Below are 27877 nucleotides of genomic sequence, written 5' to 3' on the forward strand. Positions count from 1 at the left end.
AATATGATCAATCATACTGTATTTCTCACAACTCCGAAGGAGAGGGAGTCTAAGATCAAGGCATTGATGGTTCTGTCAGGTGACAGCCTGGACTCTTGTCTCCTGATGGGTCCCCTGAATGCTATGTCCTCAAAGGTCAAGGGACAAAGAAGTAGCTATCATTTTCCAGCCTTTCTCTCCTCTACCCTCCCTTCCATCTCCTCCCCACATTCTCCCTGCCCACTCTCTCTCCCATCTTTAATTTTTGCCCCTGTCATCACGTTGGGGTTCTCAGAGGGTCCATGGTCTCCCTCTGGTGGCTGAAGACAGCCCCTTTTGCCCCTTTTGGATTTAAGTTCCCAGCTTTGTTGGAACCTTTTTCCTTCTGATCATTTTGGGGTCCAGCCTCCTAGAGTGGACCCAGGTGGTGACTTTGCCAGCTTGAGTCACTTGCTATACTTCTTACTTTAGGAAGCTTCTGTCTGTCTATCCTCGCACAAATCTGGGGAACTCTACAGGTCTCAAGCAGGAAACCAATTAAGCTGTACTTACCCAGAGAGGAAGATCCGGATGACCGAGTAAAATATGTCTGGGTCCACATAATCTGGAAAGCAATCAAATGTGAACTTTACCATGGGCAAAAAGCAATTGGCCACATGTGCCTTGGACCCTGCTGTTTTCCCAGGGCTTCCCACTCCTATCTGATGTATGCAGATCCCAGAATGGCAGCAGCAAATACAGATGGAATGTTCTCTTGAAGAGCGTGTGGGCTCTCATAGGGCTGTTAATCCGTTCCGTATGCTGGCCCCCTCTGTTTGCTGTGCAGCAGGGTTTTGTACTTCACCACCACCAGTGAGAGACTATGAGCATCCTTTAAGAAACATTTCAAATAAACAGGATATGCAAGAGAATATGAAAAGCCGAGAGAAGGAAGAAAAACAGAGACCACTGCTTTCACAAGAGAGGCAGAGCAAATGACTGACATCCAGGAGTTCCTCTATCCCACAGGGCTTTCCAGGGGTCACCACAGGTCAACAGAGCTGTTAGCCCCAAGCTGCACCGACCAGTCACATTTGGGGAGTATGGGATTCCATATAGGACTTCCACCTAAGGAAGCACGCCATCATAGCTATCTTAATTCTCAATGTCTTTGGTCTGCTTTGAAAGGCCAATCTTGCTACATTAGTGAGTTCCTCTACATTCTGGGAAATTAGACCACATTTATTTCATCCAAATTAAAGCTTATATCTCTTTATTTCTGAAAGAAACATCTTTAGATAAACTCTAACAGCACACCCTTCACATCTGCTTGCTTTTCCCCCTTTGCGCACAGAATCCAGTTCTTGTCTCTTCTCCCTGTCTGTTTTCTCTGAAGCCCTGATAACCTGAGATGTACAGTCTCAATGCTTTCAGACACTCCTCAGTGTGGCCACCCCCCTTCCTCAAGTGTGACTCCTCAGTGTGGTCATCCCACACCCCCACTCTTCACCAGTGTGACTTCCTGACTCCCTAGGGTGGTCACACCCTCTCTTCTCAGGTGTGACTCCCCAGGGTAGTCTCACCTCTCCTCAAGTGTGATTCCTTAGTATGGTTACACTCTCCCTTCTAGGGTGTGACTCCCCAGGGTGGTCTTCACCAGTGCGACTGTGTCCCCTGAGCTAGCCTGTTTTCTGGGACCTCCCCTAGACTTTGATGTTTGCTTCTTCTCCAGATTGTTAAGTACAGTATCCAGCCCTTTGCATAGGAAGTGGGATGTGTATGCATTACTATTTTACACAACTTAATGAATTAAAGGTAAAGCCAAGTGATCATGTTGATAGATACAATAGAATTTACATGAAAATATAAAATATATTCGGTAGATATTTCAAAAGTGATTCATAAATATATAATTAATATATAATATATAATATAATATATATGTGTGTGTGTGTGTGTGTGTGTGTGTGTGTGTGTGTGTGTGTATAGCCAGTTACAGACCCTTTGTTCTACAATGGTATCCTGTTTGCAAGATATGCTAGTGCAGTTGTACAAAGTTTATAGAAGCATCTAAGCTACGTCTGATTTGACTTAAGTCCCACTCCACACAATGGAATTCATGCCCGAAATTGATTGGGTGACCAACATGCTGAAACTAGATAGCCCAGGGACCTAGGGGGGAAACTAAATAATATTGACTTTAAAACAAAAACAAAAACAAAAACAAAAAACAAAACGCAACACAATGACTCTTGATGATGTTCTGCTGTTCTCAGAGATCAGCGCCTTGCTCCGTCACCATCGGACAGGCTTCCTCCTGCAGCAGATAGGAAACAAACGCAGAGACCCACAGCCAGACAGTGTGCAGAGAGTGAGAGACCTCGGAACACTCAGTTATAAATGGTCTTTGATGTTTCCATCAACCCCCACCCCTCAGTGCTCAGAGAACCATATGGTAGAGAAAACAGAAATTAAGAGTTGGGCGGAGGGGGGGGGGTGAAGGACACCAAGAAAACAAGGCCTTTTCAATCACCAAGGTCAACGAAGTCACAGCATGCACAGGGCCTTCACTGGTCTGCACCACACAGGGTCACAGCTGAGAGGAGAAGTGGACACAGCACTCACCCCTCACCCAGATGCTGCCTCCAAGTGACAGCTACTTGAAAACAAAAATTTAGTTTTCTCTAAGGAAGTCTCACTGGGAAAACAAAATACTCTTTTCCTCATTCATTCATTCATTCATTCACTCATTCATTCATTCATTTTACATCCCGATCACTGCTTCCCCTCCTGGTCCCCACCTCTTAGGGCAGGCTGCATGTCCAGTACTAGACTGCAGCAGAAGTCAAACAAAATGGCGTCTTTGGAGGTTCAGTCTCTCATAATGTCACAACAGGGACTCCTACCCCCTCCATTTTCAAGAGTGTATCTTATTTTTATCTTTTATTTTACTTCACATGTTGTCTTGGTTACGGTTGCTATCACTGTGAAAAACCAACCTGACCCAAGCAACTTGAGGAACAAAGCATTTATCCATCGTATGCTTCCACACCGTGCTTCCTAATCAAGGGAACTCAGGACAGGAACGCCAACAGGGATGGCACCTGGAGGCAGGAGCTGATGCAGAGACCGTGGAGGGACGCTGCTTACTGGCTTGATCCTCATAGGTTGCTCAGCCTGCTCTCTTATAGAAACCTGGACCACCAGCCCAGGGGTGGCTCCACTCACGATGGGCTGGGTCCTCCCCATCAATCACTAATTGAGAAAATGCCCCACAGGCTTGAGCACAGCCCTGCCCTATGAGGGCCTCTTCTGCACTGAGGAGCTCTCCTCTTAGATGATCTATATGTGCTGAGTTCACATAAAACTCGCCAGCGCTCTAGACAGGATCTGTCTCTCTGTCTCATATCTCTGTGTCTGTCTCTCTCTGTCTGTTTCTCCTCCCCTCCCCCTCCCCCTCCCCTCCCCCTCCCCTCCCCCTCCCCTCCCCCTCCCTCCTCTCCTCCCTCTCTCTCTCCTTCTCCTCCCTCCCCCTCTCCCTCTCTCCCTCTCTCTCCTCCCTCTCCCTCTCTCCCTCTCTTCCTCTCCTCCCTCCCCCTCTCCCTCTCTCCCTCTCTCTCCCTCTCCTCCCTCTCTTCCTCTCCCTCTCCTTCTCCTCCCTCCCCCTCTCCCTCTCCCTCTCCCTCCCCCCATCTCTCTCTCTCTCTCTCTATCACACACACACACACACACACACACACACACACACACTTTTTTTTTTTTTTTTTTTTTTTTTTTTTACCCTACAGGTCCTTTGTATATATGCTATGATTTCTGGTTTAGTGTTTTGTGGTATCCTGAGTGTGTGGATGCATGTGCACTTACAGCTGACTTTTTGTCTCTTGGTGTGTGTGTGTGTGTGTGTGTGTGTGTGTGTGTGTGTGCATGTGCCTTTTCCCAGGCTCCTTTCCATCTGTTTGTTTGTCTTGTCCAACTTAACATGATAGTTTTTGTTTTCTCTTACTTTATTTTATTATTACCCCTTAGAAGCCTGTTGGTTTTCCAGTGTAACACAGAAGGTGGTGGATCTGGGTGGGAGGGAAGGTGGGCAGAAACTGAGGGGAGAAAAGGGGAAGGATATATTATGTGAGGGAAAATTATTTTTAAGAAAAAGATAATTAATGATGAACCTAAGCATACGTCTCAGCAACAAGATCTCTGCATAGAAACCCAGCTAACCCTGTAAATTACTGCTGTAATCAATAAGAATGTAGTTTACCAAAGGGCTGGATTCCAAGTTAACGTTTAAATACCTGCTTCATTCTATAAGGTAGAAACAAACAGCGCAGAAGTAACTAAATAAAAAGATATGTTTGCCACACACAAGAATGCAAATAACTGTTGATAAAACAGAATTTAGGCATCTGCCTTCCTTTGGAAGAAACTCAAGGAACCCTGCGCATGAAAATGCAGATGCTGAATTCTCACACAGGGAAACTGGGTAGCCAATGAAGGTGTATACCAGAGAGGGGTCCTTGTGTCAAGACAGCATGTGACAGATAAAGACCACCCAGCAACCGTGACAAATGAGTTAGAAGAAGTCATCAGGAAATGCAGACTAATATTTTATGCTGCTTCTAGTCCCTTGGCCTGTTTTCCTTCCGTGATAGAAATTGCACGTATAATATCAGAATCCATACTTAATGCAGCTTGAACTAAGTCCCCATTTGAGGGTTTGGTTTCTGTGTTTCTTTTTGTGGTTCCTGCTAAGGCTCCCGAGAGACAGCCAGGCCCCTGAAGAAGAAAACCAGGGAGGGAACTTTCCAGAGAAAAGGAAGAAGAGACTAAGGGCACCCAGAGCAGAGAGACACACCCAAAGGGAAAGAGCAGAGGCCACTGCAGAAAACCTGCTCCTTTAACCAAATCTAAGGAGAGACCATGTGGACGTTACCTGCAGGAGGGAGATTGAATTCATTTGCTATCTCATAGCACATGCAGATGATAATAGATGAGTTAAGAACTTAAGTATAAAAGATGAAAACTTCAGAAGAAAGTATGGGGGATTATATTTCCAACCTGTTCTTCCTGAATCATTTCTTACGTAAGAGCTAACGAACAGTCCTGGGACCATATTTCAGTGGAGAATTTTTGCTTGCAAATGGCATTAAACAAACCTTATTTGTACAACTATGTTAGGCTGGGCAAAGGCCTGGGGACTTGGCTTGCAGCGCAGTGGGCCTCCGATGTCCACAAAAGGCATTTTTATGGACCCTACATGCCTGGGAAGGAAGGAAGGATGTCCTGAGGGAAACCCAGGATGCTTGCTGAAGCTGGGCTCTAAACACAGTGATTGGTTATTGGTAAAATCTAGTTGGGGGTTTGGGAGTGGAGGGAATCCACCCAGCCACGCTCTCCGAATCACACACAAAAGCAGCCCATGCAGACCAGACTCCGTGCCAAGGACACGCACGACCCCCTGCCTATGCCTTCCAGCGTTTGATTTTGTTTTTAAACATGATCTCTCTTTTATGGTAACTGTTATAGTATGGCAAGCGCCTCCCCTTGCTGACTCTGTACTGCTGGCAAGGTGCCTGCATAGAGGCAAGGTGGTGGCGACCTGTTTCCGCTCCTCAGTGCCACACTGAGTAAGGATCATCGGACAGCCCTTAGCCCCTTAGCTGTGTGTCCTTGTCTGATAGGCTGTTGTCAGCCTGCTTGTGTGCCAGGAACACTGCCCTTCCCATGGCGTCTCAGCACTGGGGATGAAAACTCACTGAACACTGGACTAAACTGTCCTCACTAGTGCCCTATTTTGACTGCAAGTATTTCAGAGGCTAGGACATATCCTCCATCCGGAGACGCGAGGAGGGCGTGCCCACACTAAGGGCTTCATGGGATGGTGTGGAGGATACTGTTGCCATCTTTGAAAAGTGTGGACACGTGTCCTTCTCCTTCGCCACGTGTGTGAATACAGCTAGTTCTAAAACCTTGAAAAAAAGTCATCACATAGAGAAATTTGTCTCAGGATCAGATGGCTTGGAAGGAGTCTAATTGGGGAGCTCTCCGGGTCCTTGGACCTCCTTCAGCGGATCATGAGGGTCTTTCTGGATTTGTAACATGGTCAGAGAGGAAAAGCAAATGACTCTTGAGGGCCTTACAGACGCCCCCACGGGACAGCCCTGCCCGCCAGCAAGCCTAACCTGTATAACCAACATTCCCCCTTGTGGCCCATCCAATCTCCCAGGCTTCGTTAAGAGATCAGCATGCCAAAGTCGTATCTGGACCCTGGAGAAGGGAAGCTACCCCAACCACACGAAACTATAAAGAACGATTCTAAAAAAAATATTTCTGCCGACTGGAAAAAAAAAAAAAAAAACAATTCTCTGACTGGGACGCTTTACGCTAAATATAGAACACTAGCGCCATCTTGTGGAGAGATGGACCACCATCATCCACGTAGGACCTGCCCAAGTCCAGGCCACTGGAGACGCTGCTCCAGTATCTTACCATGCATTTGGGCCAAGGCTCTGGTGATATCCTGGATGGAGAGTCTCAGCTGCTGCAGGGCTTCTAGCAGGGTGTCCTGACTGTGTTGCCGAATGGCCTCCATTCCCTGAACCAGGGCCTAGGAATAAGATCCACGTTCTCAGTTGAGGTGCTACGAAGTAACTTTTTTTATTAAAACCCCCGCGGGATGCAGATCGCCACGGAGTAGCCCACACTACTGGAATATCTCTGGAGCGTAAATTGTGACATCAAGAGCCTCAACACAAGTGCTTTCTCATTCCTTCTGGGTTTCCCATATCACAGTCGTTTCTACTCTGGCATCCCTACAGATATGCATGGATATGCCTTTATCTGCCTTTCCATAAAACAGTCTTTTTCTTTTTGACCTCTGAGTCTCTAGCTTCTGCAGGTCCATGAAGTGGAACAGCTAGCGCAGTGGGTGTCTGTTGCACTCAGCGTGTGGTACCTGGGTGTAGACGGAGAAGTCGGTTCACTCCAGGCTAAAAGGGCACTGACACCACAGGCTAGAACTCAGATATGTCTCTTCATCGTCAACCCTAGGAGGAGGAGGCCTCTGTCTGTCCACGTGGGGAAAACCACCATAGGGAGAGGGCCGGGTGAGTAAGAAGATACCTTAAGGCCGGGCACTGCTGCCTTCTCCACCAAGACTGTCACTAGGATGAAGCCCCGCAGGCTCTCTCCCCCCGGAAATGAGATGATGGTTTCCAGGTTACTGGAGGAAGAGACCAAGAAAAGAAGAAAATCAGATCAGTTAGAGCCAAATTCCTATGACCTGAGAACTATGACCATTATGGGTGTGTGCCTGCGTGCCTGACTAGAGTTCTAACCCAAGGATGAATTGCTGCCACAGAACCGCGGCCGGAAGCCTGTCATTACCACATCCAAACAGTAGGTGGAGCTCCAGGAACGCTACAGAAGAGGGGCAGGACAGACTACAGTAGTCAGAGGGGTTGAGAACGCCAGGAGAACACAGCCCACGGAATCAAAAACAAGCCGACCTCATGGGGGCTCACAGAGACTGAAGTGACAATCACAGAACCTGCATCGGCGTGACCTACGCCGTCTGCTCATATGTTGTGGTTGTGTGTAGTTTCGTGTTCCTGTGGAACTCCGAATAGTGGGAGTGGAAGAGTGTCTCTGACTCTTGCCTGCTCTTTGGATCCTTGTCCTCCTAGTGGGTTGCCTCATCAAGCCTTGAAATGAGGGGCTGCTGTTTGTAACTATGTCAGGGCAGGTTTGGAGGATAGCTCCAGGAGGCTTGCTTTTTTTTTTTTTTTTTTTTGGAAAAGTAGGAGTAGATCTAGGGAAAGGAGAAGTGAGAGGAGGACTGGGAGGAGTAGGGGAGGAGAAACTGTGGATAGAATATAATGTGTGGAAGAAGAAGAAGAAGAAGAAGAAGAAGAAGAAGAAGAAGAAGAAGAAGAAGAAGAAGAAGAAGAAGAAGAAGAAGAAGAAGAAGAAGAAGAAGAAGAAGAAGAAGAAGAAGAAGAGGAGGAGGAGGAGGAGGGAGGTCATTTCTAATCAACCTGCTGCTGTCCTGTCTTCCCATCAGAGCCAAATCTGACCTGATACAGAACCCAGATGAGTATCTGCACACATCTGCGTTGTCCCCAGCATCTCAAACATAAGCAAAGCCCAGCCTCAAACCTCAAAACAGCAAAGCGGAGGTGAGTCACACATCTCCTCGGTCCAGCAGAGGTGTTAGCCTGGGGAATATTTGCCATCCACCTGTATGCTCCACAGAGCTGAGGAGGGTGTGTGTGTGTGTGTGTGTGTGTGTGTGTGTGTGTGTGTGTGTGAGAGAGAGAGAGAGAGAGAGCGCAGGATGTGACTCTGGCTCCTCTGCTAGCTCTGCTCCCCGGGGAAGGTGGAGCCTATGACTATAGACCACACCTACTCACAAGGGCTCCAGCCCATCAGGTAAGAAGGGATTACAAAGGGACCCTTCTGTCACTGTGACCTGCCTGTTTCTGGCCTTTTGCTGATGTTCTTCAGAAATAAGAAATCTCTGCCAGTTTTCACAGAGCCACGGTTTCTTTTCTTACACTACACTTTTTTTTTAAATCATGGACATACAGGAAAATGTGGTTAAGAAAAATTAATCCCTGCACCCCTAGAAGCTAACCTCCATCAGAGCTACTGCTTGGACTATTGACTTTTTAATGCACTTCGAATTTTCAGGAGTTCATAGACAGCTGATGCTATTCCATCCATACAGCTGACCATGCCACCCTCTTGCTTTATCACAAGCCTTTAAAGGTAACAGTGGGTGGTTCTAAAGGCACATCTTACCTGATTTCCAACGGTCTGGTCGCATAATAGTTATTGGTGATAACAAAGAGAAAAAGAAAAAAAAAAAGAAAACAACTTAGTTAGTAACCAGATATAATTCTTGAGGTCCCGGGTACCCAGGCTCCCACACTCATCTGCAATGCCCTGGCACATGTACGGATCAGGACCCACCTAGGATGGACAGTGAGCCACTGGGTGACAGCAGAAACCAGATCTCACTTGACAGCCCGTGTCGTGTGTCTGTGTATGTACACATTCTTGCTTGCCTCTCTCTAGCTGCCTCTCGGTGCAGACCCCACTTCAGTTACTCTAATCCTACCCACCTGTTAGGAGTGGCCTTACATCAGCGTCTGGTCAGGCACCATGCTTTCCCTGCTGTTCCCCCTGGAGTTCTGAAGATACTGTTTATGTTGTTCTTTGACTTGTGTTAAGAGCTACTTTGTCTCAATACTGAACTGTTTGGGTGGTGGGGGTGGAGGTGGGGGGGGGTGTTGCTTCTATTTCTTTCATTTCTTCAAAGCACTTAATAAGCCCTGGGTAGACATCTTAAAAGACTCAGGAAGATGATGGCTCAGAAGAAATACGGTGGGGGAGCTCCAGGCTTGCATTTGCATCTCTGGGTGCTGTACCTCACTTGATGGGACATTCATTTCCTGGGGTTGTTTTCAACCCTGTCACCTCCCTTAAGACTTCATCTCCCAATTTCCCTTGAATCACAAACCCAGCTTCACAATAGTCCAGGCGCACATATTTATCATCTCACCTACTCCAATTCTAAGTTAGATTTAGTAGCTTTCAATGCAGATCAGTTTTTCGTTGCTGTATAATTGGTCAAAGACCAAGTCAGGCCTGGTTGTGCATGCTGTTAGTGGCAGATAGTCAAGGGGCTGAGGAGGTCTAAGGATCACCAAGTCAGGGACTGCTTATGCTACAGTGTGAATTTCAGGTCAGCTTTGGCATTGTGAGAGAAACTGTATCTAAATAAACGCTGAAGAGAGGGCTGGGGATAGAAAACAGGGGTGGAGCTCCTGCCTCACAGGTGAAGGTTCATTCAGTCCCCAGTCACAAACAAGCTTATCATCAACATATGATGCCATCATGATACCATTCATCATATAGCATCACCATACAACATCAACATCGTATGACATCATGTAACATTATCATATGACATCATCGTCATATGACATCATCATCCCAGAAAGCATGAAGTTCTAAGGCTCAGCAGACTGTAGATAAGAGGAGCCCTCCCCAGTTCTTAAAAGGAAGGGTCTCTTGAAAGGGTCCACAGCAGATCTCAACCATCTCTTTCAGCACTGCATGGCTACCTACAACCAGCATGCCAAGAAAGGTCCCTTTATGTCCAGCCTGGACTTCTTGTTTGCTGTTTTAATTTATAACAAAAGTAAATGCTGCCTTGCGTCGACCGCCTGAGACAGATTCAACTGTGAAAATGAAGTTTCCATGGATTGGTTGTTTGTTGAAAAGTCAATAAACAGATGCTTTTGTGCCCGGGACAAGTGTGGAATGGTGTAAACTAGACAGAATAGATGGTGTGAATCAGAATTCCACCCACGTGAAATCATTTATTCAGAACCATAGAGATCACCTCCAGACACCCCATCCTAACCTGACTTGAATGGAACACAGAACATGCTGAGAAAAAACAGCCCAGTGTCATTATTACAGCTGGAGGCTGACAGTCTGATTAAGAGATCCAGATGGGCACTGGAAGCAGCAAGCCAGTGTGCCTGAGAGCCCAGGAAGAAGAAATGTCTCAGGTTTAAATGTGTGCATTCCCTTTTATTGGAACCCTAAATTAAATGAATGGGAGCACACAGCTCACTATAAAACAGCCCTAAGACCCTGAGTCTTTTCTGCGAAGACAGTTCAAGTCCTGAGTCTTTTCTCAATCTGCTGCTAACTGAAGGAATCCTTTCCCTCCTTACCCTTCTGGGTTCCTTTTGGTCCAGTTTGTCAGCACCAGGTCAGAGTGGACCAGGATAGGCGGGAGTCCCAAGTTCCTGGATACCTCAACAAAAGGAATGGCAAGAGATCTTGGCAGCACCTTTAGGACAGGAATCCAGACAATTAGTATATTCTACTGGCAGAGAAAATCATCACGGTTGCCTGTGATAAGCGACCTGGAGACCAAGCACGAATTCTCTGAATGTTCCACACCTATACCCTACACATGCTTCATGGGAGAGACCCGGTGAGAATGCTGGTTATGAGAACACATTTCAAGAGATGCAAAACCCAGAGATGGAATACACTGTGCACATGATAAACAGAACCTCTGGAAACTGTACCAGGAAGAGGAGGAAGAAGAGGAGACAGGAGAAAGAGGAGGAGGAGGAAGAGGAGGAAGAAGAGGAGACAGGAGAAAAAGGAGGAGAAGGAAGAGGAGGAGAAAGAAGGAGGAGGAGAAGGAGGAGAAAAGGAGAAAGAGAATTATTTCACCAAAATGTTTAATGTAAATCAAAGACTAAGAACTATCAAGGTAAAGTGCTTTCTAGATGGATGATAGATTATAAATAATATATATGATCTATATATAGATACAAGGCTAGATGCACATGATGCAAAATAGAAGTAAAGATGTACATAGATAAAAAAAAACAGAGGTGTGTATATGTGTGTGTGAGAGAGGGGGGGATAGGAGAAAGACAGACAGACAGACAGACAGACAGACAGACAGAGACAGAGACAGAGAGATAGAGAGCGCACCCCAGAAAGGATAAAGAGGACAGAGAATTTCAGCTTGCAGAACTGATGTTTGTGTCACCTCATGAGTCAAGCCCCATAACGTCAGGTAGTCACTCAATGACAGACCCCCCCCCCCTTGACCGTCCTTTGTCTCTTCTGACTCTTAACATGATTTGCTAGGGTTCCGACCTGGGGTATGACATCAACCTCCTAACACCCGTTCAGGACTCCACTGAAACACAAGCTTCTCGCTCACGCCCCAAGGACCCTTCAGGTTGCAAAGCCCCTGTCCATAGCCCTACCCTTTCACCCACTAACGTTTGGGGTGTCCCTTGAGTACAGATCTCTATCTGTCCACAGTCCAGAGCAGATGCTCAGGTCCATGAGGTCCCGGCCATGGAAAGGCCAAACTGGTAGAGGTGTAAAAACAAACAAACAAACAAACAAACAACAACAACAAAAGAACATTTTTATGTTCCCCTCCCCCCAATCATTTTCCTTCTAAAATAGAAATTTCTCCCTGTCTCTGTCTCTCTCTGTCTGTTTGTGTGTGTGTGTGAGAGAGACACAGAGAGACAGACAGACAGACAGACAGACAGACGTAAATGTAGGCACATTCATGCCAAGGGGAATGTGTGGACTCCAGTTGACACCTTCCACCATGTTTGAGACAGGGTCTCTCTTGCTCCCTGCTGCCTGTGCCAGTTTTCTCACTGGTTGTGGGAATCTTAGCTTCAGTGTCTCGGCCTGCTTGCTCCCAATTTACCCACTGAGTCGTCTCCCCAGCCCAGGACTGAAGAGTCTAAAGATCTGTGTCTGCCATTCTTTCTTCCTCCGAGTTAGGGAAGAGGTGTGCTTTAGGTAGAGAACAGTTACAGCTTACAGGGCGTAGAGCTCTGCCAAGCATCCACAGAAGTCAGGGCTGGGGAGAATGGGAAGATGTGAGTCAGACACTTCCACTGGGAAGGTCAGGGAAGACTTCCAAAATGAGGGGTGATGAGCCTGGGATGGCCTTGGGGGCTGGACATTGCTTCCTCCTCTCTAACTCATAATTCAGGAGATTGGTTTAGGGGGCCTATGCAGCAGAACTCATCAGGAGGTTCTGTCACACTGGCCTGGGTTTTAAACTTTCCAACAGCAGACCCTAGACACTCGAGTCCTTTAGATGAGATACAATATGGTATCGTGTTAGAGTCTGAAGGAACAGGAGCTCTGTGCTGTCCTTGCTTCTTGGTCTCAAGTGTTTCTCTGTGGGTAAGATGAGCCCTTGAAGCACACCTCGGGCTTCTCACGCATTCTGGAATGATGTCAACACCTTGATTTCTGGGAAAGAGAAACTTAGGGGAAAGGAAGAGAAAACGGAGGTCCTGTTGAGTGATAAAGTATTCACTCGGCACACACAGGTCCTGGATTCCATCCCAACACTGACTGGGAGCATAACTGCACAGGGTGTCACGTGCCTGGAGTGACTGCAATGCCAGCATTTGGAAGGCCGGGGCAAGAAGATCACAGGTTGGAGAACAACTTGGACAAGAGAGCAGGTTCTAGACTGGTTTGGGGCTGCTTTGTAAGACCATGACTCAAAAGAAATATTAGTTTCCTCCAGGGGTAGAGAAGAAAGGGTTTGTGCTCTGAGGGACAGACTGAAACTAGAAAGTTATTGGAGGGAGTTAGACAAAGGGTTAATAAACTAAAGCAGCAATCAGCTGGGCAGAATAAGGAAATAAGGAAGTGTCCAAGTTGTACTGGAGAAGGATGGCTACTTCAGTGGACTCAGAAACTGGCTTTCCCAACTGTCCCCAGGCTGCTCTGGGACAAAGGCCTTGAGCTTGGGACAGATCCCCAGATGTCTGTACAATGGGGTAATTATGAAAGTCATAATAACCAATGTATTTAGAAGTATAAAATTCTGCAGGGTGTTTTCTGAGTCCTTGGGGCCTAAGGAAGCTCCTCACATATTATTGGAATGGCTGGAGTCTTTGAAAGTGGACATTAGTCTAAAAGAAAATCAGCTCCGTAGCAAAAGAAAAAAAAAAAGAAAAAGAAAAGAAAAGAAAAATGGAAAAAAAAAATCTAACCCTCTTTTCTTGCCTTCCGCTGATTTTTGGAAACTAGGCAACGGAACCTGGAGCTGGTGTCGTAATTCCAGGTGCAGGGACCTCAGCAGAGCCTGATTTCTCCTTGCTCCTCACCTTTTGGGGTTGGCCTTCCCCCTCCTGCCAGACGAATCCCATGGTGATAGCGGCCAGCGCCATGTGTGCCAGGCGCTGCTCACGGTAACTCTTTAGGAATCTGCAGTCCAGGAGAGGCATCTAGTCAAGAGATTAAAAGGATTAGCAGCTGAAAAAACAAAACAAAACAAAACAAAACAAAACAAAACAAAACAAAGCCAAAAAAAAAAAACAAAAAACAAAAAACAAAAACAAAAACCAAAAAACAAAAAACAACGGTGGAGGACCAGGACCAGGACCCGTGACTTGAGGGTCCCACAGCTATTGCAGCTATTAGCTTCATGCACACCCACTTAAACCAGCTCTTAGAGGAATGCAGTAGAGGAGGTGCCAGGTCCTGGGGTCCATGGCCTAGGATGTGCCCAGTTTGTGCCATACACTGGTCTCCATCTATTGCTTTGAGGATCACAGAGTAAGCATTGAGGGCGAGATAAGTTCTTCCCTCCAAGCCCGCACAGCAGCATTAATAGATATGTAATACCTGGAAGCCCTCAGCTTCTCGAACCCTGTAACTGTATTAAAATTTTGAACGCAGCGAGACCCAGTGAGGTTAGGGATGTAAAGTCCCCCACAAAAACCATGGATCGGCTGGATATAAAGCTTGCTCTGATGCTCAAACAACCACAGCCCAGCCAGATGAGGTGGCGGGGCTTTCCACCCAGCTCTGTCCCCACTTCATCCCCATTGGAAACCACAGCTCCTGGTGACACGGAAAGGGCCACCCTGAAAAACAGCATCAGTACACAATCCGACCACGCCAGCTTCCCTGTCCTGCCTGGCTGCCACCGGCTCATTGCTCATCTCTTCAGCTCTCGCCACCACTTCACTCCCTTTGCTCCGCAGGCTTGCCTCAGAGGGCATGCGCCACTTGTAAAACGCTGGGGACATTGGCTTCCTAGGGGCGGGCTGGGGTATGCAGAGCCCTTCCTCCTCCGGCCGCTAGGGGGAAGAGGATGACTTGAAATTTGAGGCTAAACACCCCTGCGGGAACCAAAGAGGAATTTTCGTCTCGGAGGTCACAGAATCAAGAAGGATTGAAGCAGTTCTGCGTGCGGATTGACCACAGCCCCGATCACGAGAATCATGCAATGAGTCACGGGTTTTCTTTGAAAATTTTCAGCAGCCACTTTTTTTTTTTTAAGGCAAACAAGAAGTAAAATTAGTTCTGATAATGTACTTTGTTGAGTCAACGTATAAAAGATATTTTAGCATGCAGTCAGTATAAAAATCTTTCAAAGTCTTCACAATCTAGGCTGTGTCTTCTCAGGCTTTGTCCTTGTCACCCCTCAGTTGTTGAAGAAGGCCACCTACAAGCCAGGACGCCTCGGTGTAAAGGAACGAGGTCCAGGGGATGATGACTGCTTTCTGGAGAGTCCCTGCACATTTCAGGATTGTTGGCCTCACCTCCTAAACATACCTGTGATTCAAAAGTGACTGTAGGGACTGAAAAGGAAATGATAGCTTTTTAGTCAATCCTTTTGCTTACTCAAACAGTCACAGATGGTCTGGGAGGACGACACACACCCGTCATCTCCCTGACATTATTTGATTGCGTATTTAACCTGGGAGAATTAACCTCGATACTCTCCTCTCAGAACTCAGGGAGCACGCAAGGCTTCTCTGAACCAGGCGAGCCCTCCTGCCAACTTCACTGGGGAGCTGAGTGTTTCTGACACACATCAGGTTCTTGTGGACATCACTTCTTGAACTTCTTGAAAAGTATAGTTTGACACGAAGGCGAATACATAGAAAACAGGACATTTGTTTTCATATAGAAGTCTTTATGAAGACTGATACCAGCACTCTGGAGGCGGAGATAGGAAGATGTCTAATTCAAAGCCATCCTGGGCTACATGTTAGGACTCTGTCAGATAGTAAATATGTCTATTTCTACCTCTATCATCTATAAATATTAAGCTCACATGCACATGTTGTTGAAGTAGAGGTTCAATAATTCTGCATATAGATACTGTCGCGAACTTCCTAATGCTCAGTAAACTACAGAGCAAAGATGTGTAGCGTGGCGGAAGGATACAGGCAGGTGCCTACGTGACCACTTAATATCTGTCCCTTTTCATTTATGTAACAGATATATTTGTGAATGGAGATTCATGGGCTTCTCCTTCTGCTCTCCTGTCTTCTGTTACATTGTATTTCTGTTACATTGTATTTACCGTTGCTATGAAAGTGGCTACAGCAAACAGCTTTGCATATTCATCTGCACTTTTTTTTGTATGAATGTTTCTGTGAGATGGCAGTTCACATGACAGACTAGTTGTAGCAAAGTGCATGCGCGTGCTTAGTATCCTCACCAATACTCTTCACTTGCTTGTCACCCAGAACCATCATAACTGCTTTGCCTCACTGCATGAGTTACTGGCTAGTAACTCATTCATCAGTGTAAAAGATGGTGGATGAAGACAGACACATGGGTTTGTGGGAGACCCTCTACTAACTAACCACCCGCCGTCCCCTCTGGTACACAACTAACATATTTGTGGGTTCTAGACATCAGTTAGATAGAGAGGAGCTTTCCCTTTGAGGACAAAACACCTTGTGACGAGTTTTGGGGGACAGTATGTATGTTCTTAAAACTCATAGCTTGACTCAGGGTAGTGTGTTCACTATAGGTTTTGTACATATATGTGTGTTTGTGTGGGGGGGCATGTGTGTGCATGTCTATATGCATGCATATATGTGATGGTATGTGAGTGTGTGTGTGCCATCTATGTGGTGATATGTGTGTACTATATGTTCCTATGTATGCATATGTGTGTGGTGATGTGTGTGTGTGCATGTGTGTACACATGTGTGTGGTGATATGAGTGTGTATGTGTGTGTCACATATGTGGTGATATATGTTTGTACATGTGTGAGCATATGCATACACACGTGTGTGGTGATGTGTGCATGTGTGTGTGTGTGTGTGTGTGTGTGTGTGTGTGTGTGTGTGTGTGTGTGTAGGCCATAGGTCACCATTAATTATTATCTTCTACTGTTTCCCATCTTTTTTCCCCTCGATGTTTTTGTTAGTGTAATGTGTCAACAGCGTGTACAAACTACCTTTGTGAGGCTTTGTGTGAGTTTTGTGCAACAATTAACTCCTTTAGTTGCACTTTCTTACATGGTCTTCAGCCTCAGTGGGGGGTTCAGAGGGGGGGTTATCTAGAGTATTACCAAGGCCAGCTGCCTGTCCTGATTTCTGAATATGCTATAAGGATCATTCAATGAATATTTTTAAAAATCAACTCATAATTGGACATTAAGCATCAGCAAAGAAGGTCCTGGAGGGTGGAGCGCCTTGCTTGAACATCTGACATCTTGTGGTGTGCTTGTGACAGATGAAGATGAGGAGGGGGAGGGTCCTTACAAAAGCCATTGATGCTCACAACCATTAAATGAGAACTTCATCCATTTCTCAAAGAAGGAAGCAAGATTCTGAGGCCAACTCTCCGTTTCACACTTACTATAAAATTCCTGAATGGAAGAATGTCTTCTGTGGGGGTCATATTTTTCTTATTCCTTTTGGAGGGAAATTGCTCGCTCTGTCACAGACGTGCGTCATATACTTAGGTGCATGCAGATTCTAATGTGGTGTCTATGGATTTCACTTCTTCTACATAGCCAAGACTGACTCTGAGTTTAAAAATCAGAAAGACATTTGATCTGACTAGTATGTAACACACTAAGGTCAAGGTACCTGCCCAGAGGAAGCAGAGCAGTGACCACGTGACTTGGGACAAGTCCACTGAGCATCTCCCCTGCCGGTCCTGCCAGTACAAAGTTGAACAGGTCTTCTGAGGGGTGAGTGAGGATTGTAGGAGAGATGGAAAAGAAGACTCAGAAACAAAGCTTAAAAACCGGGAAGGCTATCCAGTCAGTGCTGCAGCAGCCTTGAGTTTAATTCTCTAAGGCTTTATATACTCTGTAGTATCACGGGAAGCAAAGTCACAAGCCAGCAGAGACAGCGGCTGATGTATATCTGATATCTGTACTCATCCAGAGGCCTCTATTCCTCCGTGTTCCTTCCTCCGAGATTAACAGAACATTCAGCCCCTGGCTTGACTCTGCCTGACAGGCAGGCTTTTACAGAAGCAGGCCAAGCGGCTCCCACCAATCTCCAATGTGTGTCTTCCTCGTTTCCCCAGAATTTATTTTCAAGTCTCATCTATCATCGTCTTTTGCACAAACACGATGAGGACTTGACACATCTCAGGTGCTGTTTGTGCGCACTAAGGAAGACAGGTTTGCTGAAAGCCTCAGTGGTGACAGTCGGTTCCCACTGCCAGGTCAACCGTTTCACTCCCAGAGAGCTGAGAAGGAAAGGGATATGGAGACGGAACGGGTGGGGAGAGGAGGAGCATGAAGCAAAGAACAAATCGACGTACCCTGTACACGTGAGCTCGGAGCTGGCGGTTCTCGATTAAGTGAGGAAGTCTGAGGGCAATTTCCATCCAAGGCTTGTAATGATCTGGAAGTGCTTCCTGCATTTCAAATAGAAACAGCTGAGAATTTTACAGAGAGCAGCTTTGGAATGCTCTTCAGGAGAAGTCAAGTCAACCCAGGTGTGCCAAGAGAACTTCCGGCAAGCCTGGCCTTAGGCTAGACTAGCCACACGGACACGCAGCTGACAAGGTTACAGACCTTAGGCTCCGATCATATAACACGGGAGGGGAGAAGTGGAGGAAAAATGGATCCCCATGTAAATCACATGCTCTATGCTCAGGTGTGGGCTTGAGACGCTCGAGAAGGGGTGGGGGCTAATTCTGTCAGTCTACTCTGGGAATGGATAGGGAATAGTCCCAGAAACATGACAATGGAGCCTGGTTTTGAAGTCTGAACGTGGCTTCTCTTTTCTTCACTTTTAGTTTTGTATTTCCAGTCTTTTGAGGCAGATGTTTGCTATGTAGCCCAGGCTGATCAAACTCACAGTCTTCGACCTCAGCCTCCTCCCACGTACTACATTGTAGATAAGAGTCAAGTGTATAGTTTTATTTTATATATATATTTTTTATTTTGAGACAGTCTCTGTGAGTTTCTCAGGCTGCCGTTGACCTTGAGGTCCCCCTGCTTCAGCCTCCAGCATAGCTGCAATTGAAGGCTTGGGCTGCCCAGTTAGGCTGCATCTATCTCTATGAATCGACTTGTACTGAAACTCCTCCACTCCCATTGTCTGTGTCAGCTTCTGAAAACAAGCAACAGACCTGGGCGATCTCAGCGGAAAGCTGTATGCGTTGCAAAAGAAGGTGATTTGGCCTTTCAGAAAATGTACAGGAAGCAGGGCGGTGGTCAAGCGCGCCTTTAATCCCAGCACTTGGGAGGCAGAGGCAGGCAGATTTCTGAGTTGGAGGCCAGCCTGGTCTACAGAGTGAGTTCCAGGACAGCCAGGACTACACAGAGAAACCCTGTCTCGAAAAACCAAAATAAAATAAAATAAAAAAATAAAAAATTGTACACAAAACATGGATGGAGCCCATAGGGCCTCTGAGTTATGAAGAAATGGGGTGAAAACCATGACCGTGTTTATGAACAGAGCAGCCATGCAATGGGTCAGAGCACATACAGGAAATGCAAGTAGAGATCAGAGTAGGCAAAAAGCTAGTTCTCAATCAATTCAGCTTCCACTTCTGTAGAAATTCAAATGATGTGCCAAGAAGTGTGACTCAGAAGTCACTAAAAGAGAAAGCACAGAGTGTGGCCAGTGCTTCTTAAGGTTATGCAAACCGAAACACCAAGGAAAGCCTAGATTAGCACACTGGGGATATTTACAAGGTAGGCACAGGAACTGACTCCACTGGCACAGATAAAAAGAACACTCTCGGGGTTCAATGAGCCATAGAGAAAGACCATATGGCAGTCAAAATGTAAGATAATTTTATGAAAGGCAATAATCAGAAGATCAAGGGCATCGATACAGAGTTTGCTATACCCACTCCAGTGAAGTCTGCTTGACAGGCCGAGAGGCCTGGAAGCACTCATGGAGGCAAAGAGTTTCAAGGAAACTCAACCTCCTAGAACCTTGGCATTCTCATAACCTGTATACTCATACCCTATCCCCGTGTTAGTCTGGTATATGGATGCACATGCTCTCTTTTAGTATTGTTTTATTATAAGTGCCTTTAAAGGTTGAATTTTAACATAGGTAAGCCTCCACCAGTGTTCCAACGTCCTAGAAAATTCTTGAAGCCGACGAGCTTGGAATTCAGTAGAAATTCAGTGAGAATGTTACCTATTCAGTAACATTCAAATTTACTTCTAGTAGAAATGGTGAAACTAATTAGGCATTACAAAGAACAGAGCTAGAATAGCTCAGGGCTGGTCTGCAGGGTGATTACTTAGGACTTAGGACAGTAGCCAAGTCTAACCCAAACAAGGGAATACACCATGGCCTAGCTAATAGGTGGGTTTACCATGAAAGAGTTAGAGAATCCCACTGAGACAGGAATCTTGTACAGCCAGGTATAGCAGGCTACATTGCATATTAGAAGCAAGTTGGTGAATTCTTCTGACAAATGGAGCTTCCCCACAGATACTTAAAAGAACAGCCAAGTTATACTCATGAAAGAATTTATCAAGTCCTAGGAAATAGGGGGTTTGTGGTATTGCATTATTCATGAGAAGGTCTGCTAGAGCAGAACTCCCTGGTGCTAGCTTTCACAAGGTTCAAAGGAGTAGCACAAATTGTGAGTAGGGTGTGAAATCCTTACCTGTCCTTAGCTGACCCTAAGCAGAGCTGTTTTATCTTTACTGTAACTATTACCTGGTTCCTGAAAGTCCTTTTGAAGTCATTACTTTGTTTTGTGTCAGGTAACTTCAATGTACTTTGCCTGCTGTGACATCCTATCCCTTTATTTTCTGTACTATATAAGACTGGTGTTCACTTTGTAAAAATACACTCAGATTCTACACACTCGCCGCCGTTTCTGTTTGTCACTCGCCGACTCTACGGCGCCCATCTGTCCTCTGATTCGCACGGATTGAGGAGGGCCCACTGAGCCCAGTCCAAGGCAAGAGTTAAAAGAAGGCCATCCCTTAGAGACAAAGCAACACAAAGAGGTTCATGCCAGTTTCTCTACACCTTTGCTATTGAAACTGAGAACAGGATCTTGGAAGCTAAGTCCAAATGGTCCTGTGCTGGGGAAGTGTGGGGCGATGTGATGGACTTTTTAGGAGAGACATCAATGAAAGGGAACCTGCTTTTACAGAGGTCTTCTAGGGATAAGAGCAGTATGGAGTTCATGGTCTGCTGCTGGAAGAGGAACACTGGGAAGAAGAGGGGGGCGGGGGACACAGAGGCAGCAAGGCATGAGGAAGAAGAGGAGCGGAGAAGGAGATGCATCCTGGCAGATGCAGAAGTGAGGGGCTTAGCTTCCCATGGATCCAGTTTCTCAGCTCACTGGGGGTAAAGATCAGGCTGTGAGACTACAGAGAGGAATAAGCGTTATGCTAAGAACCGGGAAGAGGAGAGGAGAGCTGACCCTGAGCAAATGTGACAACACAGAGGGACAGTAATAAGCCAGGACACTTGAAAGTCCAGCTCTGGAGAGGCAGAGATCAACAGGAGACCCACGTGTCACTTCTTGTTGCTGTTGGGGTGGCGGGGGTGGGGGTGGAAGTTGGGTTTAGGGGGTGGGGGTCGGGGTCATGAACATCTAGATCTCCTGTGATTCTGGGCTAAAACTCCTGGTTGACTTGCATCCCTAGTATTTCCAACATCTTGCCATACGCTGTGGAGGTTTTGAACTTCATTTAATCTTCCCTTTTCTTTCTTTGACTCTAAAGTAACTCAGGACGAACTGGAAGCCTCGAGTTGAAAGACCCACAATGTGAGGGCTCCCCCACGTTCTGACTCAGGAGAGGCGACACCCCAAAATCACCCACAAGAAACGGGTCTTGCTGCAAATTGCAAGAGGATTTTTATTCAAAAGCGCTCTCGGGCCCATGGTCATACACCACGCAGGGGTAGAGGACCGTGGCACCCCGAGTAGCTGGGTAAGGGGGTATTTAAAGGAAGAAACCGAAACTCAAGGAAGTGGGGAGGGCATTGTTGGAAGATACCAAAGATACCAGTTAAGAGTCACAAGGAAGTGTAAAGTTACAAGAGTCACAAGGAATACCTGGTAAGTGTTAACTCTCAAGACAGCTTCTAAGAGCCTCTAACAATAGCACATTTGCATTGCAGGTTCTGGTAATCCTCAGGGTGACTTTCTTTGAATGAGCACTCTTTGAACCCAGGAAGCGGGTGGGTAGAGGAATGTCGCTATCTCTTTTATGATTAGCATACCTTTACAAAGGCCACATTCTCAAGCCTGGGCCTAAAGGCCTAGAATTCTGTTTTTACGTTGTTATACTTTCAGAGTCAAACTGCATGGGGAGCAGCGGCTGTAGTTCTGGACGGGTGGAGGCGTTCTGGGCAAGACCGTCATCTGGTTCAGCCTTTGGTCTCCTGTCCTGCACTCACTCCACCCGCACCCCTCCCAGCCCACCCAGCCTTTGTCCTGGAGAGAAATGGTTGATGGTGTCATTTTCTCCAGGAAACAGCTGCAGGTACACAGCTGAAGAGAGCAGAATTGAAGCTGATACGCATTTGGTTGGCATCAAGAGAAAGACTAAGAATAAAAGCAAAGGCTGCCCTATTGCCCAGGAGTACAGCACTTGCCTAGGACTGTGAATCTTGACTCCTTCCTCAGGAGAAAGGATCTCGTATACATATGCATATGTATATATATGAGAGAGATATGAGAGAGAGAGAGATGGATGATGGATAGAAAGATGGTTGATAAATGATAGAGATAGATAGATAGATAGATAGATAGATGCACAGAGATAGATTTACAGACTGGAAGATAGACATAGCTAGATAGCTAGGTAGGTAGATAGATGATAGGTAGACAGATAAATAGATAATGAAAGATAGATAGATAGATAGATAGATAGATAGATAGATAGATAGATAGATAGATAGATAGATAGATGCACAGAGATAGATTTACGGACTGGAAGATAGACATAGCTAGATAGCTAGGTAGGTAGATAGATGATAGGTAGGCAGATAAATAGATAATGAATGAAAGAAAGAAAGAAAGAAAGAAAGAAAGAAAGAAAGAAAGAAAGAAAGAAAGAAAGATAGATTCATGTTGATGTATCTGTGAACTGCCAACTTACTTAATCTCGCTGGTGTGATCTGGGCATTTTAGAATATATTTGAACATAGTGACTCAAATGCTGGGCTAGAATATCTCGTGTTTACTTTGAAATAGAAAAATCACGCACTTAAAGTCTGTAGAACTCAGATGCCCCCTTGATTGGCTGGGACCCAGAAAAGAAGCTGTCACTAACCATCACCAGAGGAGCCTTTTCCTTCTTTGGTACCTAAATAAGGAATCCCATCATAATTAAATGAAACCTAGCTGGGCTCTGCCTTCCTAGCTTACGTGAGAAACCTTAAACAGTTCATTTCTGAGAACCAAGACTCTAGGCTGCAGTCTATTCTTTCCCCTTAGATCCCAGAGGAAGGCTGCAGCTCTTTGTTTCCAATGTCTCATGCATGGACTGCTGTAAGCTCAACAGACAAACGCAACCACAAAGCATCCGAGTGCACTCAGCGTCCACAGTACTTTTATCCCTTGGGAACGATTCAACCCACAGGCTCCTGGTCCTCACCCCAGACATACGGAAGCTGACCTTCTGGTGGAGCTCTGTAGCCAGTTATCCATCCGCTAAGTGATTGACACAGCCTGAGTCTGACAACCACAGACAGGGACCAAGGCTTGCCAGTAATCCAGAAGAGAGGAGAGCAGTTTGAAAGGTGTTTTACAACCCATTTGAGTAGGAGGTGACACCTCTACCACGGGTATTGCTAGGCTTCTGGGTCTCTTTGAGTCTTACCCAGAAGATTGCTAAACACTCCTCTTAGGCAGCACTACAACTCATGTAAAAACCATTTGACTTTCCAGCCTTTCCTCTATAGCACGGGGTCTCACCCTTCCTAATACCGTGTGCAACTCTTTAATACAGTTCCTCATGTTGTGGTGACCCCCCCCCCCCCGCAACCATAAAGTTATTTTGTTGCTACTTCATAACTGTAAAGTTGTTACAAGTTACAAATAATAGTGTAAATATTGGCTATGCAAAATCTCTGATATGCAAGCTCCAAAGGGGGTCTCAAACCACAGGTTGAGAGTCTCTGCTCTAGAGACTGAAGAAAGTACAGAATTATATTGGTTACTCCTAACTGTCAGATTTAAATTTATCATACTAGAGACAGTAGCACCAGGCAAGTTTCTGGTTAGACAGCATGCATCTTCTTTGATGTCAGTTCGTACATGTACCTACCACATTTACCATTTAATTAATTAGTGAGGTTCCCCCATCCCTGGGGGATGTGACTTAGCCATTGCTCTCTACCGTCTGGTTATCTAGGGAATTTGTCTGATACATTCAGACGGGTTGTTTTATATTTCCGTGTAGCACCAGGAAGCCCAGAATCAGCTCTGAGGGTTCTGCAGAGAGGAGGATAGAGACTTGTGGGACCTCTGGGATTCAGTATTTTCTGAAGTTCAGCGGAGCTCTGGAAGTTTGTCAGAGTTCTACAACTGTTCTATGGTGGGCCTGCAAGTACCTGTAAGATGACATGGAAATGTGGTCTGCTTAGCCCCGAACTCAAACCTAACATTTATATGATGGTAGGCATGATGGGAAATGTTAGCTCATTGCTTAACATGTGCAACAATAGCAACCAAAATACTACTACTAATACTAATAATAATAATTCCAAAGACACATAATTTTTTTAAAGAGGAATGTTTCAGTGTAGAGGGCAGGAGAGAGAAGTCTTCCTAGTTAGCCTAGAGAATGTCTTCCTGGCTTTAATCTGATTTCCTTTTATAACAAGATAGTATAGGCCAGAGGTTGCTCTTCAGGTAGGTTGGCCAGAATTATTTGGGTCTCAGATAAGTGCCGGAGTGACTGCTAAACACCTCTACCTTCACAATATAACACCTACATTGCATGCTCCATGCCAACCAACCTCAGTAACATCACAGTCATTCGTTTCTGACAAGAAAGATCCATAAAAGATGGGAAAGGTAGGCTAGCCAGCAGGTAGGATCTAAGGTCATCCTGCATCCCACAAGGTGGCAGGAGAGAACTAGTTCCTGAGACAGTTGTCCACTGATCTCCAGTGGCACACTATGACATCAGCATTCTCTCTCCCCCCACCCCCGTGTGTGTGTGTGTGTGTGTGTGTGTGTGTGTGTGTGTGTGTGTGTCTTTCTCTCTCTCCCCCTCCCCCTCCCCCTTTCCTTCTTCTTTCCCTCCCTCCCTCTCTGTCTCTATTTCTCTCTCCCTTTTCCCCTCCCCCCCTTTTCTTTCTCTCTCTCCCCCCCTCTCTCTGACCCTCTTCTCTCTCTCCCTTTCCCTCTACCCATTCCTCCCTCTGTCTTTTTTCTCTGTCTCTCTATCTCCCTGTCTTTCTTTCCCCGTCTCCTTCTCCCTCCCTCCCCCTTTCTCTCTCTATATATCTCTGTCTCTTTTTCACACACATACTAAAATAAATGAGTGAAGTTTTTAAAATAGTTGAAAAAGATATATTGATGGATTTCCTGGGAAATCTCCACCTAGTCTTAGGAAATACTTGAACATGTCTCCCAGTAACAATATGTCCCCTGATTACTAGCCTCTCCTTCCCACTCAACTCCTTGATCCTATGCCTATAACCACAACAGATCGCGGAGTGAACTTGTGAGTTTGTTTCTCATGTCTCCTATTCTTAGCCAAGAATAAGCCTTTGCTACTCAGTTGCTTTGTTGCTGGCTTCCCAATTCATAAAGAAGAAGATGATGTAGTCTTCTGGATCAACATTGCTAACAGGGCATTCAAAAAAGCATGAACTCTCTAAAGTAGACGAAAGAGTACCCCGATTCTTACCCTCTTGTCTAAAATGATAACACTTAGGAGGTCCCAATGTGGTTTGTTAGGTGATCTATGTAACTCCCGAATTGATGATATCAATTTGTTACTATTCTAGATTTAAATTTTTAGATTTCTGCAAGTTCAATTTTCATAAGCTTTAGTCACTCAATTTTTCCTTTGTTTAAAAACCAAGTGTCATCCTTTAGTCCAGACTAAAACCCAGTATATATCCCAGGTATGGTGTCCTTTATGTGTATTTTAAATAGCTGTTCCTAATGGAATAATGAAACAAACCACATCTCACTCGTTTTCTGGTCTTAAATCATACTTAAAAATTTCCCCTCTTCCCAAAGTCACTTTTAATATTGTTTAATATTGTTTCTAGTCTTCATGCTGATGCTTGTCTTAATCGGTGGGTGTTTGTGCCATGAGGCTTCTCTTTTGTTCTTCCCACACTGAAATACAGAAAGTGTAACAGTTAGTACTGGCCGTCTGTTTAACGGGGTCTGGAATGACTGAGAGGTGAGCCTCTGGGCACAGCTCTGAGTGGTTGTTTGTCTAGTTAGGATGGCTGTGGGTGGCATCATTACATGGGCCTAGACCCTAGACTATGGAACGATGAGAACGGCAGCTAAGATCCCCGTGGCTCTGGGTGTGGGTGCGACAAGGCCAGATGCCTTAAGGTCAGGCCACCTGTGGCTTCTGCTGAACTGTGAACCCAAACAAACCCCTCCCTCCCTGCCTCTGTTGCTTACCAGGACATCTTACCACAGCAACAGAATAAACAGCTAAGGCTCCCCATGGGGAGAGGGGAGGTTAACTCTCCCTCCCTAGCACATGTGGTCAGTGGCCAGGCCAAACCCCTTCTGACACAAAGCTCATAGAAACTTTCCAATACACATCCTTTCTTTTTACAGATAAATGTCCTGGCCTATACTTATTTATCCAAGTTAAAAAAAAAAAGTAAACATAAAAGAAAAAAATTACAAAGTGCTGTCTACAATATGAACTGTGTGCCAAAAATACACTTAGATCATTAGTGCTGAATAACCGAGACAGTGGGTCAAGGAGGCCTCGAGTGGTACTGAGTTTTGAGAAAGAATGCTGATGGGTATTTGCCAGGTTAAAAGACAGTCAAATAATGTCCTATAAAGCAATATTTAACAAGCATGATTTTATATTTTCTTTTATTTTTATTTTAATACTAGTGATTGTTATTATTTATTATAAAATATATAATATTGTATTATTATTGTTATTATTATTATATTTTTGAGACAAGGTCATGTTATGTAACACCAGCTGACCTGGAACTCACCATGTGAACCAGGCTGGCCCCAAGCTCACAGAGATCCACATGCCTTGGTTTTCTGTGGGTGCTGAGAAGGGATGATTATTATAGTTTTTAATCAACAAAAATGTATAAGTAACATATGATGTCAGATATTATCCCCTGCTCAGCAGTAAATATTACATAAAACATAGGAATGCTGCCAGCCCTGGCATGGAGCTCTTCTTTCTTGTTGGGTTCTTCTCGATGCTACTGTAGCTGACCTGCCTTCTGTGTTCCTCGGAGGCCAGAAACTGCAGTCTCTGGCACTTAGCACATCTTCCTCAAACAGCAAAGGATAAAGTAGATAGCCTTCGCACTATCTCAGCAGAAGCTGTTCCACTCTAACTTTCGGCCTGCTAGTCGGAAGTCACAGGAAGAAAAGGGGACACTTCGAAAAATGATTATAGCATTTATTACTAAGTTGTAAAAAGTTTCCTACGAAAGCTAACTAAGGGGAAAGGCAGAAAGATCCTAAGTGGGGAAAGTGAAAAATTCTCTACAGGAGCAAAAATTCTAGGAAGGGAAATGATTGATTCTTGGGGGGGGGGGGGGGGGATTCAACTCTATCTGCCTCTCATCTCTTTGTCCTTAGTACTTATACATCTTTCAGAATGATCACATGTTACAAAGTTCATCACAAGTTCACACACAAAAATCAAATCATAAATTGATATATAAGTTTACAACAGAGAAAGTTTACATGCATATCCATGAGGAGTAAAAATCCTGCTCAACATCCATCACCCTGTTCACTGAAGGGTTCAAACCATAACTAAGTTATTAGTGAAGCTTAGTATCGACAAAACCAGCCAATATTTTATCTTCTGTCCTAGCAGGATATATATAAATTGTCCCTTTTTATAAACTTTGACTGATTGTCTTACAACCGCTTGGAATGTGCTCTGAGTAGGAGAAAGTCTGGTTACGATCTAAT

At 45.4% G+C, this 27877-nt stretch overlaps 1 protein-coding gene across 6 annotated transcripts in view; it reads right to left on the reverse strand.

Moving 5' to 3' along the window:
* Ido2 (indoleamine 2,3-dioxygenase 2) overlaps positions 1 to 27877 on the reverse strand; it is a 44523-nt gene that overhangs the window by 8171 nt on the left and 8475 nt on the right. For 3 of the 6 annotated variants that reach the window (NM_145949.2, XM_030243378.1, XM_011242131.3), the window contains exons 2-8: positions 18086 to 18181; positions 13659 to 13778; positions 10707 to 10825; positions 8758 to 8772; positions 7078 to 7177; positions 6445 to 6562; positions 532 to 583 (exon numbers count right to left, since the gene is read on the reverse strand). In NM_145949.2, the coding sequence (NP_666061.3) occupies positions 532 to 583; positions 6445 to 6562; positions 7078 to 7177; positions 8758 to 8772; positions 10707 to 10825; positions 13659 to 13778; positions 18086 to 18181 (620 nt within the window). Of the gene's footprint in view, positions 1 to 531; positions 584 to 6444; positions 6563 to 7077; positions 7178 to 8757; positions 8773 to 10706; positions 10826 to 13658; positions 13779 to 14178; positions 14564 to 18085; positions 18182 to 27877 lie in introns of those variants that run through there. The other 3 variants (XM_006509047.3, XM_006509048.2, XM_006509046.4) reach the window with 3 other exon arrangements.

Source organism: Mus musculus, chromosome 8 (assembly GCF_000001635.26).
Source record: "Mus musculus strain C57BL/6J chromosome 8, GRCm38.p6 C57BL/6J".
Classification (NCBI taxonomy): Eukaryota; Metazoa; Chordata; class Mammalia; order Rodentia; family Muridae; genus Mus; species Mus musculus.